Genomic DNA, 14,917 nt, shown 5'->3' on the forward strand with positions numbered 1-14,917 from the left:
AAATTATCTTGGCACGCCGTCACATCACTCGGCCATTGATTTAGAGGAAAATGACACCAAACAACAAGACTGACACAGCGCACCGCATAAACGGGTGATTGAGGAGGGATGCGAGGGATGGAGGAGAAGGGAGTGGGGGGTAGCTTTGCTTTAATATATTTACCCAAATGCAAAATATACGTGTGCAAAACATAAAGTTAGACTAATTCACAATAACAAAACAGAACAAAAAAAGTCAGCAGCAGCAGCTGCATCAGCGTTAACAGGAGCAGGAGCATGAGCAGCAGCAGCATTGGCAATAGAAGCAGCAGCAGCAGCATTAGCATTAGCAGCAGCTGCATTAGCATTAGCAGCATCAGCGCTTTATAGACTGGGAACACTGGGCCCAGTTGGCTCTAACGATCTCCTGCCACCAGGTATCTGGTAAACATGGCGTTTAACAGATTGGCAGGAAAAGGCTGGGAGAGTGAAGAGGTAAAAAAAAGAAGAGCAGACTTGTATGAACCAAGATGTCTTTGCAATACACATTTTGACACATAGGAAAAAATAAACACATGCTCACAAAATAGTAAAACACATATTTTAAAGTATTTTTGAAGCACTGGCCTGGATGACGGGTTAGAAATAGCTGACTGAACTGTTGGAAAAACACAATCCATGTAAAACCCTGGGGCATGCTTTAAAAAACCTTTAGTGATAGAAACAATGTAAATAATTTAAAGTAAACGGGCTAAAGTGATGCATGTCGTGGTCTTCATCAGGGAATGGAGCGCTTACCTTGTGGTTTGGTGAAGATGATGAAGATAATACTCAGTATGTTTCATACTCAGCTGGACACAGTTTTATTCAAATGGTATTTTTTGGGAGCGCCGCATTAACCCATGCGGCGCTCCAGTAAGTACTTGTGGCAGCAGAACGGTGAGTCACCCTGAACCACAGTGTGTGTGTGTGTGTGTGTGTGTGTGTGTGTGTGTGTGTGTGTGTGTGTGTGCGCTCCGGGTGATGAAGCAGCATGTCACCCAGTGCAACGCTGATGTGTTTTAATAGCATTTTTTGGGGACAACAATGGAGCTCTGTGGACGAAGAGGAAGAAAGATCTCTCCGGCTTTGATGCACCGCGCATCACTTATATCCTTCGCTTAAAAGCCGGATCACGCGGTCGGTCTCTTTTGACCCCGAAGAAGCCGTGAGAAGCAGCTTTCGGGTTCCTCCGAGGTCGCCGGCTCGGCTGCTCCGCGCGTGACATCATTTCACAGACGCGCTCCCACGATCGGGTGAAGTTCCCCTGAAGCTAAATCCTGCGTCGGCCCGCCATGACCCCTCTCAGCCCCGTATCGCACTCCGGATTAAGTCGGGGCGACCCGGTCGAGACCTTTTGATGACCTGTGACGCAGATTTTCTGTTGCACATGCTTCAGATGAGCACGTTGGCTTTGATTTCTACTTTAAAAACAAAAAAGTTTGGATAGATTTTCCACACTTTTTTTTTCAACTGTTCTTTTTATATTCAAAGTTTTGGTTCATGCAGTAATACAAACTCAACGTGTCAAATGGACAGTTGGGATGGGAGAAGAACATGGCTCCGTCATTTACAACAGGAAACCGCTCCCTCTGGTCATCGTTCACTGTTTTTTTTTGGCCTGAAAACCATCAGAAAAACCCACGTACGTGCACACACACATACATATAAATCTGTCCTCACACACTGTTCTCCCATACGCTGACGATACCATGTGTTGCTGGGTTGTCCACACTGTTTTGTCGTCCTCTTGGTGTTCAATAAATAATCAATAAATCAATCAATCAATCAATAAATAAACATGGCTGCCACTTTAATGTCCTGCTGCAGCCGTTGCCTGGTTAGCCTAGCTTAGCATAACGACTGGGACACAGCTAGCTTGCCTCTTTGTAGCGCACACACTATTGCGTCTGTATCGCGTTTAATTCACACAAAAACAGAGAAATGTAAAAACTGTAGTCATTTTTTATATATTTGTCACGCAGCTTGATAATTTCAACCTAAAACACTGAACGAAGTAGTTATGTTGCCTCAGACTGACCGAGTGTCCTGTAAATACAGACTTTTATTTTGAAAAGACTCGACGCGCGTTGAGGAGTTGAACTTTTTGGAATATATCACACTAACTGTTATATGAGGACACTCTCGTGTTCCCAAATGTCGCTTCAAAGTCAGCGAGGAGGAAGACAGCGGCAGTTCAGTGTCCAGATAGTGTGACGCAGTATTCCTCTGGCTCCCATTCAGACCATTTACACATCAAGGAGCCTATAGGAGCCACGGCCCGTCTCCTCCGGAGCTGTAACTCAGAGCTCCAGGCGCTGGGATGACGATAAGGGTCCGAGGCTGTCTGCGTCTCTCAGGAGGCCGAGGTCGCGTTGACAGGCTGTACTTTATCTCAGACCTCCACTTAGAAGAACTGCATGTGACCCTGAGGGACACGCGGCAGTCTGGTTAACTTATAGGAAAGAGCATAGTTCCTTGTTCCAGGTCCAATAGAGTCTTGTATGAATATATATACTGTACACAGGAAGAAACACACTGTGAAATTGACAGTTATTAACTGGCAGCCATTGACAAGTAACTTACTGTAAAAAACACAGTAAACAACTAGGAGCTAAATCACAGTAAATAACTGGCAGCCATTGACAAGTACCTTACTATGAAGCAAAAACACAGTAAACAACTAGGAGCTAAATCACAGTAAATAACTAGGCGCTAAATCACAGTAAATAACTAGGTGCTAAATCACAGTAAATAACTGGCCACCATTGACAAGTAACTCACTATGAAGAAAAATCACAGTAAAAAACTAGGCGCTAAATCACAGTAAATAACTGGCAGCCATTGACAAGTAACTTACTATGAAGCAAAAACACAGTAAACAACTAGGAGCTAAATCACAGTAAATAACTGGCAGCCATTGACAAGTAACTTACTATGAAGCAAAAACACCGCAAACAATTAGGAGCTAAATCACAGTAATTACCTGTAGATTTCACAGCCATTTTTTACAGTGTATATTCATGTGAATAATGCCCTGGTCTGGACCCCGCGGTGAGCCTCCTGAGGCTGGGGAAAGGTTAAATACATCCCTAGTCTCCTCAATCGAGCTTCAATCAACGGCTCCTCCCATCACCTTTCAAGACTTCCTTCACACTCGTGATGTTGAGACTTCTCACCCAAGAAATCGAGCCTCTTTAGTGCGTCTTCCTTGCCTCATCTGTCGGTTATCTTCTGTTTCGTTCAGCGACCTGTAGCTGCAATCCTAAAAAAGACTAAAACAGCGAGTCACAGGAACTTTTGTCTGAATCCTCCGGCTTTTTCAACGCTGCTGGGAACCAACAAGAGATTCACAATCAAATTTAAATTGCAGATAGTGTGTTTTTTTTTCTTCTGTCGGGCGCCACTGGTGGCTTCACTAATGCTGAGTGCCTTCAGCCGCTCGCTCAGGCGACGGCTCATCCAGATGACTGACAGGTGCCGGGCCAGAAACTTGACCATCGGAGTGGAAGGAATAGCGGGATGAAAATACATTAAAAGCCCGGGGAGGTGGGGAGGTAGGGGAGAAAGGGGAGTAAAGGGAGGGGGGGGGGGCTCTGTAACACAGCGCTGGTTGTGCTGAGCAGCTCTGAGGTGGAAGAGGAATTTAAATGGGAAGATTTCATTAACACACGTTGTGATTTGACGAAAATAAAACCCTGAAATACGACCGTCAAATCCTATTTATCAATTCAGGGATTGTCGCATCAAAATATATGTTGTATCACAAATCGGTTTAAAAGAAATGTGGTATTAAAAGGTGATGTTAGTGTCACTCGAGGCAATTCAACCACGACACTGGCGGGCCGTGGATTTTCTACCTGTGCCTTCAGTGCGGTTTAAAAAATTGGTGACGAGAAAAGCATGACAAAAACAAGAAAGTTTGCCTCCTAATGATGATCCGCGTCCCGTTCCCTGGTCAGTGTGGGCAACATTGGCTACCTGATTGATTGATTGATTGATTGATGGATCTGCTAGACGTGCGTGACAACACCGATGCATGCTGGGTAACGGAGGCCATCGCTCGGGATAAAAGCCGATACATTTCAAAGACATTTCCGTTGTTTGTTATGATCTCCCCCAGGAGATTATGCATTTTGATGTGTGTGTGTGGTTGTGTATGTGTGTGTGTGTGTGTTTGTGTGTATGTGTGTGTGTGTGTGTGCGCGCCCCTCGGGGCGGCTCAGAGTGGGTCGAGCGGGTCGTTCCTCAATCAGTCGATCGGCGGTTTAATCCCTCGGCTCCACCGGTACGCGTCGGTGTTTTTCTTGGATCAAGCGCTTAACCCCGTATTGCTCCCGTAGGCGGTGTCATCGGCGTGAAGGGGTGAACGACATGTCGCGTAAAAGCGCTTTTATAATTGCATTGTTAACACAGTTATAATGCATTTAAAAAAACAGCTGACGGCTCTGCATATCCAGTTGGGGACCGGGGGGGGGTGGGGTAGGAGGCGGCAGGTTTAGGACGTCGATCCCCAGCTTTGCTCTCCAGCTCTTTCTGGGGAACCCCGAGGCGCTCCAGCCGAGATGTGTAATCTCTTCAGCGTGTTCGGGGTCCTCGTACCAGTCGGAAGAGGTAAATGGAGTGGGAAATAGAGAGCTTTGCCTTCCGGCTCAGCTCTATCTTTACTGTGTGTGTGTGTGTGTGTGTGTGTGTGTGTGTGTGTGTGTGTGTGTGTGTGTGCCTTTTTTTTTACCATTTCGTTCTCACCCGTGAACAAGACCTCCAGATACTTGAACTCCCTCCTCGGGGGAATGACTCACTCTTAACACCGAGTGGGTGATCCAGCGTTTGCACAGCGCTTTATAATTATAATTATAATATAAGCACGTATACTATAGTTATATATGATTTATAACAATCACAACACATTATCAAGCATTTTATAACGGCAACTAGGAAGTATCATTATACTCCCGAGTTATTAGTCACAATTTTCTTTTTGCAATGCATAGTTATTGCTGGTATAATGCATATAAATGTCATTAAGTGGCAAATGGGTGCTTTAAGTAAAGTTAAAATTAATTTAAACACGTCTTTTTTGTTGGTCTCGTAGAGATTTAATGCCCATGTGTCTCTTAAGTTTAGTAAAAAGCAAACCTTGACGCTGATCTGAGCTCATGTCTGTAGGAGAAAGAGCATCATTCTATCCAATCACCAAACGAGTGGATACAATGTAAAACGGTTATTCATTCAATTTGCAATTCTAATCAACTTTTTCCACCTTTTTTTAAAATGTGCACTTCCTCCCTGTGGGTCTCACGTTGATGACGACTTTCTGTTTTGATTTATAACCTTTATTTTGTAGTTTTCTTGTTGTAGTTTCTCCCCACACAACCCAACTGCAGCAGTCTCAGTAAATCTTTTTTAGTTTTTTTTTTATCTTAGTAGCAAAAAAAAACACATCAAATTTGACCACACAAACATCTTTTAACAGCTCCAGGTAAGACATGTGCAACAACACTGCAACAACACAGTGGAGCTGCTGCTGCTCCCCTCTTCCAATTAAAGTATGGTACAAAACAAACAAACAAAAACAAAAGAAATCCAATTTATAGAGACACTGTACACACGCAGTCATATCGGAAATATCACAAAAAACACGCGAGAAATGACAATATGGATGTTCACACTGGACTTTACTGTCTCTTGGGTCAGTTCGGCAGAAACATGCAACACCAGACAAATAAAGCAAAACAACGTCAAGTTGTTTAATAGAAACTTTCAGGACAATGAACTTTCATTAAATAGGTTCATTAATACATATTTAAACCATTATAAAAACCCATATCTCCTCCAGATGAAACATGAACTCTGGACCAGTGCGTTGAAGAGATGTCAAACATTTTAATCCACACTTTTTTTTTGTATTCTGTATGCCTGTAACTCACAACCGTAGTAGACACAATGAGAGACTTTGTGACTGGACCTGTATATTGTAGAGATACTGAACAATGACCTCTAGCTACTGCGCCCACATGAGTACAGGTGTGTAAATGGAAATTCTGGTTTTATACAACTTGGGAAACATGGCGGTAGGAAGGGGCGGGCTGTGCTTGTTGGCGCGGTGGTTGTAGGGTTTGCGCCGTGGACTGTGGATAAAGATGGACGACGCGTCTCCGCTTGAAGCCAAAGTATCCTGGATGTGTACAGAAGCTGCCCGTCTTGTGCTTTTGGAGGTGACCGGCGGACCGGAGCCGCGGTATCCAATGCCATGCCGACTAGAAAACCCAGCTCTGGCCCGCGCTCGTTAGCCTGAGCCAGCTAGCCGCTACGTTAGCACCGGAGTGGTTGTTTGGCTAACAACGAACCGTAATATCTCCGTAAATGCAGGTGTGATCAAATGGACGCAGGTTAGAAGGACACGGCCCGTAAAACGTCATCTGAGTGTCTGCCGCAGATCCAGGACACGGACAGCTAACCTGTGAAGCTGCTGCTAAGCTAGCTAGCGACACGGCCAGTGACTGCAGATTGCATTTAACGATATATACAGTTAGTCTGTCGATACAGATATGCGTATTTGAAACAGACACAGTTGAAGTTACATCTGCTCTCTCGCTTTCCCATTCTGGGCTCCGCACTCAGCAGCTGTCAATCATAATGTCCCACCCCCTCTTCCTGTATAAGTGATTCAAACTAATGCATCAGAAATGACGTGAACATTAATCAGCGTGATAAGAACTACGTAAAATGAAAGAAACCATCATTGGAATTAATTTTTTTAACGTGCGATTAAATAATTAGGTCAGCCCATCTCCCATCCACTAACATGGAGGGGGCGGGGCTTATGAGCAATACCGCAGCCGGCCACCATGGGGGCGGGGTTATGACGGTTCGTTCGGCTGCACTTATGGACAGCTGATGTGTCGTTCATCTTCATCTACAGTCTATGGTTTGCTTCTTTACTGTATTCCATGAGGACGCCCTGCTTTAGACCGTTACCTCACATACAGGTGATTTATTTTGGAATAGTGTATTGTTGTGGGGGGTGTGGCAGGAAGTGACAAAGGAAAACCGCAGTGACAACTGACCCAAGGTCAAGGTAATTAAAATAGCCCATGATAGGCTGAACAATTATAGGATTTTTACTCAGCTTTTTTACCTAGTGGTTTTGATGGTCTTATTTGCTGGGCTTTGTTGTATTTATGTGTTTTGTGTTTTGCAGATCTCAACAATGACGTCATTATCACTGATTTAATTGATGTTCAACACTACAATCGAGTTGTAATGAACCAGAATCATTCTCCAAAAATACACATCCTGATTTTTGTTTATTTTCGTGGTATTTGGTGACGAAACAGTGAGTGCATCACAAGAAAAACCCATAAGAAACACATTCACTTCTCTAACGAATATACACAAACTAAACAGTCTCGGCCCATTGCGACACTTTACGCTTCAACATTTTGGCTTTTTTTTTTTAAACAATTAACTGAGTCTTTACATACAGTACAGCCATAGTTTAGGAGATAATGGGTTTTTTAAAATCTATGCAGTCACATAAAATTTGATATGGTTAGCATTATTGAGCGACCTCCTCAAATATATACTCTGTATAGAAAGTAAATATATTCACATACAGCTTTGTCAATAAATCTTTTTTCTTAAATCTTCATGAATCAAAGCATCACATCTATATATATATATATATATATATATATATATATATATATATATATATATATATATATATATATATATATATATATATATATATATATGTCCATTCCATCAGAGGAGGTTGAACCGGTAGATTACTGACATGAATGATGAATTTACAGGTTGTATAATGGGACCACTGGTCACGCCTTGCTCGTGTGTCGAGGCCGAGACCAGCGAGGGATCATTTTGACCAGCGAAATAAAAAATATAAAACTTTAATTCCATGACATACTTTAAACATTGTGTACAGTGTAATAGCGGTCCGTGGGCAGCACATCTCTGCCGTTCCCCTTCGGCTCATTGAAGTCCGTCTCTGTACAAAGTGTGTGCCAGAAAAGAAACAATCCAAAAGGTCTTACTACTCCAAAACGTTTCTTTTTTGGCCGTGACGGTGAAAGACCCCCCGGCCCGTCCCAATCGAGTCTGAGCGGCGGCGGCGGCGTGGAGGGGCCGGGAGGACGAGTGTGCTTCATGCAAGGACTAAAGGCTCTGTAGACCGGCGTTGGCGTGGTCCTCGGCGGTCCGTTGGGGGGCGACGGTCCTCCGCCTCCCCTAGACAGTACTCTCCATCACCCAGTCGGCGCTGTCTATCGTGGCCTTGCTCCCCCCCGTGTCCGCCGCCGCCTCCTCCTCCTCGCACTGCAGCAGCATGCCGTTCACGGACAGGCTCCGCCTAGTCCAGATGCTGCTGAGCCTGCGCGACCTGCCGCACAGCTGAGCGGCGGCACTGCCGGCGCCCGTCGCGTCCCCCATGTCGAAGGACTGGCTCCTCTTTGGCTTGGAGTCCAGCGGCAGCATGAGGAGCCGGCTGAGGCTGGAGTCCAGCGTCCGGCCCAGCAGCGGCTCCCTGTCCGTGCGCGGCTTCCTCCCCGCCGCCGCCGCTAGAGCGCCGCTACCGCCGGCCCCGGCGTCGCGGCCCTGCACCCCGCCCCGCAGCTCCAGCGCGGTGAAGGCCCCGAGCAGGTGGTCCAGGTTGGACCGAGGCTTGGAGGGGGCCGACCTCCAGATGCTGGCGAGCGTGCTGTTGGGGCTGTAGGGGCCCCCGCCCGCCGTGGAGCCCGACGACGACGACGAGGAGGTGAGGCTGCTCTGGAGCGAGCCGCACTTGAACTCCACCACCTCGTCCTTCGGGGCCACCTTGATGACCTTGGGCTCGGGCCGAGACGCCGGCAGGAGGACGCCGTTCTGCCCGACGCGGCCCCCGTTGGTCTGCGAGTGGGTGTCGCTGACGCTGGTCAGCTTGCCCGCCGGCGGCGTCGGCTCGGCGTCGGCGGCCTTGTAGCGCAGCATGAGGATGACGATGAACACCAGCAGCGTGGCGACGATGATGCCGCCCACCACCAGGATCATGGTGCCGCCGAGCAGCTGGCTGGGCAGGGACTGGCACTGGGTGTAGTCGTCCTGGGTGAAGAAGTGGGTGCAGCCCACCACGTTGGTGGCCGTCAGCGTGGTGGCGCTGTCGTCCCAGGCGGCCAGCACGCACAGATCGTAGCGCATCCCCGACACCAGATTGGTCACCAGGAAGGCGATGCTGGAGGCCGGGATCATCCTGGAGCGCAAAAAAAACACAAGACCTGCAGGTTAATCACTCTCGTCCAAGACACAGAATCGGCACATGCGATCGACGTGTTATTTCACACGCGTGGAGCTAACTCGGCTAACTGCCGCGGGAGGTAACGCTCGCTCTATCCACGGGTACAATCTTTCATTAAAAAGGGAGCGTCAGGATTCCTGTGTGCCTTCCCTGGAGTTTCTCTCCGCTGCTTATAGTCTCTGCGGTCGCTGCTTTAACGGACAGCCAACAGTAATTGGCTTTATCTCTCGCAGCCATCTGTCTTGCGGCCGCGAACAGAGGGTCCATTTGATATGGGAGCTTTGGGGCGGCGATGAATAAATAAGCAGACAGAGGAGAGTGAAGCACATTTTGTGTGTCTGTGTGTGTCTGTGTGTGTGTTTGAATCCAGCCGGAGCTTAAAACTGCCCGAGGCGAAACTGCTCGGAGGGCCAGATGACCGGAGGTTGTACCGCTGCAGTTACACCTCGCGCCTGCTGTTTAAATGATATCACTCGGCCCGGACTCAGCTCCCCCCCCCTGCAGGGATCCACGAGCACATCAGTCAGGATGAAGCTGCCCGCCTCACCTTTTGGACGAATCAACCGTCACAACTCCAGCCAGCGCCGCCCGCCCAGAAATCTACCTCCCGTTATGAATTGTTAAATGATGTCTGTTTCATTTCGGCTTCTGAGAGGACCGGCGAGGTTTCTGTGTTAGTTTCTGTCGGTTTCTTACAACGAGGCAGGACCACTTTTTCAGAAAAAAAAGCTTTAGACTCCAATGATCAGGCCAGAAAAACACTGATACAGGTCATTTTAAAGGAGACATTTTTTACAATTCATACTTGTTCTTTTGTGTCTCTAGTTAAACATATTTATCTGCTGCAATGTTAAAAAAACACATAATATTTCATACTGAAATATTATGTGTGAAACACACTGAAACAACAAAAAGTGCTGTTTTGTTGATATTTGTATCTATCTATCTGCCTATCTGCCTATCTATCTATCTATCTATCTATCTATCTATCTATCTATCTATCTATCTATCTATCTATCTATCTATCTATCTATCCATCCATCCATCCATCCATCCATCCATCTATCCATCTATCCATCTATCTATCTATCTATCTATCTATCTATCTCTGCCTCATAATAGCATAAAAAGCCATCTCATATTCTACATCCGTTTTTTTACTCATCGTGACTGGATTGCAATTCATCCCACAGTCTTCCCCAAAAGGACGTTTTTTATCTGACATGCGACAAAGATCACAGATGAGTTCAACCTCAGCGTTTAGCCTCGTCCCAATTAGTCACCACGGCTCCGACGGAAAAAAGAAGAAGAAGCTGCTTTCCAATAAAAAAAAAAGAAAGTTCCACTTGTCCAACTCGCGCGCTTCAGTTCATTACACTACTATAATTGGCTGCACCGGGTTTTTTTTTGTTTTTGGGTGGCGAAATTCTTCCGCCCGGTGATCCGCTCCTGCGTCTGGGTCTAATGGGCTCCAGGTTGTCTGGTTTTATTCATTTTAACTCATGATGAATACAGCCGGAGTCCTCAGAAACCTATGCCAACGCTTATCATGGTGGAGGAGGGCGGGGGAGGGGGAGTGAGATAATAAAAAAAAAACTTTAAAAAAATAAGTTTTTGCCCCTTCGGGCTGCAAAAGACAATTTGTGGAGTGGTGCGATGATGGCGGGAGGCCGGCGCGTTATTCAGAGCGAAAGCCGAGGCAGGAGGAGACGAGGCTTATGCGCTTCTTAGAGATTTGTCAGTTACACTTTTAATATTCTACATATATTTCCTCGGCTGAGAGAAGAAGAAAAAAGAGCTGACAAAACAAATAAACCGAGACTCCGGGCTGTTACTCTCTCCTGTCCCCCCGACCGCTAATTCATGATTATTATTATTAGTTTTTTACAGCTGCAAAGAACGGCTGAATGATTTCTGACTTCTTTTTTTGTCTTCTTTCCTCTGGACAAACACACACAAGGTCAAAGCCAAGACGCTCTCCTGCCCCATTGATTCAGCCTAAACATCCACGGTGCTGCTGGGAACTTTTGAGTATGCTTGTATAAGCAAAAATCCCTTAATGGCTTCTCACTGGCTGCTCCTCTCTCTCTTAAAGCCTCTGCAGCCGGCATCGCGGAGCATTAAATGGGCCGTGGCATCGCTCTGCGTCTGTGTCTATACCCTTGAATCTCTCCTGGTTGCAATAAAACATCCCCTCCGTCTAACTGTAATGGATGAACGCATTAGGGGAGAGGAAGTTGGTGCTGGAAAAAAATAAAATAAAAACGCCGTCACCTCAGGCCGGCGGTTTGCGTTAAAGGCTCCGCTTGCGATAACTCAGACGACACAGCAGCGCTCATGTAAACACTCCAGTGGGTCTTTGTGTGTGTCTGGCAATAAACACAACCACAGACACACACAACCGCCAACAATCGCTGCCTTAGCGCAACTTGAAATGTATTTAAGTGGCTTTAAATTGTAAACTTAGCGAAAAGTTGCATTTACAAACTGGGAAGAGGATGGCGTGAATACGTGGAACTTGCGCCATTTGCATATTTTGTTTTGCACGAGTTACCATTTTTTCAACTCAAGCGAGACGCTTCGTAGCTCCTAAAGTAGAGATATTATGGGCTGGATTGCCTTTGAGCAAGGCGATGGGGTTGAGATTCAACTGCTCACGTCAGCTGTTACCTGTTGGAAGAGATAGATACCGTAACAGTCGGGTTACAAGCCGCTACTACCTTCTGTGGGTGTCCCCCGCTGAAGCAAGCTAGCGCTGCTGCTAGCTCCCCGCTAGCTGCTACTGCTACCGCCCGCCTCCCCACTGCCCGAGTCGGGCGTCGAGCCGTGGCTGTCAGGGAACTAGCGGAAGCTAGCAGGGAGCTAGCAGAGAACTAGAAGCAGCGCTAGCTAGCTACTGCAGGGAGCTAGCGAAGAACTAGAAGCAGCGCTAGCTAGCTACAGCAGGGAGCTAGCGGAAAACTAGAAGCAGCGCTAGCTGGCTACAGCAGGCAGCTCGCAGGGCCACCCACTGAAGGTAGAAGTACCTTGTAACCCGACTTTTACGGTACTATCAACTGCTAAACACTGTCCCTTTAACGTATAAGAAGTATTCAAATATTTTACATCTCACTCCGAAGTAGCATGGACATGTCCAAGTGATGTATAAGTACCTCAAAGCACAATGTATACTTGGTTACTTCCCACCTCTGGGCTCACAGGAATCCCAGATGGTTAGTTTTTACTGCACCAAGAACTCCCTTTTTCTTTTACTGTGCAGCAAATTATGCTAAGACGCCGCCTGACAATGTTGTGATTTGTTTACGTCGAAAGAGTTTATTCTTGATCCTCTTACGCTTCTCTGACCCGACGCTCACAAACTCAAAAAATGACACGAAAAAGAAATCTCATTTGCTGCCAAAAGTGAAGTCATGGCCCTTTTTTCTTCTTCTTCTTCTTCTTTGTAAAACAAAAATGCGTTTCCTTTGAAATCCATCCGCATTCAATCCATCTCAAACTTTCTCTTTTAGAATTTAGAATTTCTTCATCTTTAAAGACGCTGCAGCGTCGGCCTCTTCAGACATTAAAATTATAGTAGTTCATCTATCTGTTGAAGTGGTGTCTCTGTCACTTCTTTGTTCTGTTTCACCTTGTGCAGTTCAACCCGACGACATTCAAAAAGACAGAGCGGAGACCGCTATCGCGACTTTTACAAAAGTGACAAAAATTAATTAATTGCCATCAGATTATTGCGCTGAGGTGCGTGTCTAAAAGGGGCTTTAGAGAAGCGATCATGCACGTTCTCCTCCGCTTGACTGCGCTCTTAATCTTCTTTGCACAGTTTCATATATAATTACACAGTAAAGTAACACACTCACTTTATATGCAAATACGAAACGGCACACTTTATAATCACGCTATACATATTGCTCGCTGTGTATTATCATGTTTTTATTGTTAACATGTTTGTATTTTTGCCAGATTTTTTCCCAGATTCAACCCCTGTGGTTTTCTTTTCAGTGATCTTAGCGATGTTCTTGTATCCATCCAGTCAAAACGCTGCTAGTTTTATAGGTCACTCATTGAGATACTTTGAAATTCAAAATGTCCGGAGTCCAAAAAAAAAGAGAAAGTTTACTGCGCTCAAGCTCTCTTCTCATTGGTCGAATTCCACCAAAGGACGGGTGTTGTGACGTGGAGTGGTCTCTGCTGATTGGCTGGGTGAAGACCATGTGTTTCTTGGATTTACTGACGTCCTATGTACAGGCTGCGGAAGTGACCACATATGGTCACTTGAACGATAAAGGGTTCAATCTTTTCTCTCTCACATAAAAAAAGAAACAGAAATGCTTAAAACACATTCCTTTGCATTTGTTGCTGCTTGCTGAAGAACACACATGCAGCCGGATCTTTCTCCTGAACGGCTCCCCCGCAGGAAGCTTGACATTTCCCAAAAGAAGCTGGTTTTGGTCCCGTCGTTGTCGGGGCTGTGATCAATACCCCGCAGAAAGAGAGGCCATGAATCCAACCGGCTCCTCGGCTCGTCTAATAGCCGGTAATGTCGGCCCTGACGTACGTCTCTGCAACACACTAACACTAAATCCCCACAACATGTGACACTCTGGGCCGTTACGCGGTTAAGGATTGTCCAGCGCGTTGCCAATTTCATCGGAAAGGTCAAAAGGCGCCACGTGAAGACGTGAAGGGATCCGTCTCTTCATGGGCTTCAATCATGTGGATGGCAGCGGGACACTTTGGATGTAATTAAGATATGTTTTTCAGTTAACTGCAGTTTGAATTCAACGCACTCTTCTTTGTCTACGTTTTGGGAGAAACATTTACACCGTTATACATATTTAAAGGACAAACAGATGGCTGAACTCACGTGGAAACACAGAAAATATTGAGTTGTATCTTCCAGGTGATGTGACACGATGCAACAACAACCAGTTTGTGGATGTTTATGGACGTAGTCGCGTGTTTTGGAGTAAATCTTTGGACTTTTTTATGACGAAACAAGACGGTTGTTGTTGGAATGTTATCGATGGACGTATGGATCGACATGAGGCGTCATCGGTGAGTTGTCGAGATTTTTTACACAGTTTGTTTGTTTGTTTGTTGTCTGACATTAACGTGACCTTCAGCTGCTGTGGTCCGACCTTGAAACGGTTGAAAGAATTAAAATCGTATCGTCTAAGTATAAATAGCGATGGTAATACTGCAGCTCGTACTCAGCCTCCAGGTTCAGTAACTTTTTTTAAATCCCTTCTTAAAACCCATTTTTAGATGATGATGTCGTCCTTTTTATGCAGTTCTTTTGTTTGTTTGTTTTATTTGGTTATTTGTTTGGTTTTGTTGCATTCATTGCCTTCATGGTTTTGGTCTTTTTTGCCTCCTGATAGCTTAAATATTGATCTGTATTGGCGTTTTGTTGCATGTAGAGCGCTTTGCAAACTCTATTTGTAAAGGTGCTATATGTAAATAAAGTTATTATTATGATTACTTGTCAATATAAATGTACGTTTACTGTACATCTTTTGACACTTCTACTCCCCTCTGATTACGCCACAGTCAAAAACTTTGGAAGTATCTCAGAATAGTACACTTTTCAGGAACTACAACCCA

General features: G+C 45.6%; 1 protein-coding gene across 5 annotated transcripts in view; it reads right to left on the reverse strand.

The window, feature by feature from the left end:
- Nucleotides 1–7,784: 7,784 nt before the first annotated feature.
- The window catches only part of lrfn2b (leucine rich repeat and fibronectin type III domain containing 2b), a 99,417-nt gene continuing 92,284 nt past the window's right edge, over nt 7,785–14,917 (reverse strand). For all 5 annotated transcript variants that reach the window (XM_068577236.1, XM_068577238.1, XM_068577239.1 and 2 more), the window contains one exon: nt 7,785–9,268. In XM_068577236.1, coding sequence (XP_068433337.1) covers nt 8,272–9,268 — 997 coding nt within the window. In that variant the 3' untranslated portion in view covers nt 7,785–8,271. The remainder of the gene's footprint in view (nt 9,269–14,917) is intronic.

Source organism: Clinocottus analis, unplaced genomic scaffold (genome assembly GCF_023055335.1).
Source record: "Clinocottus analis isolate CAN_PGR_092001 unplaced genomic scaffold, fCliAna1.0.p SCAF_15, whole genome shotgun sequence".
NCBI lineage: Eukaryota > Metazoa > Chordata > Actinopteri > Perciformes > Cottidae > Clinocottus > Clinocottus analis.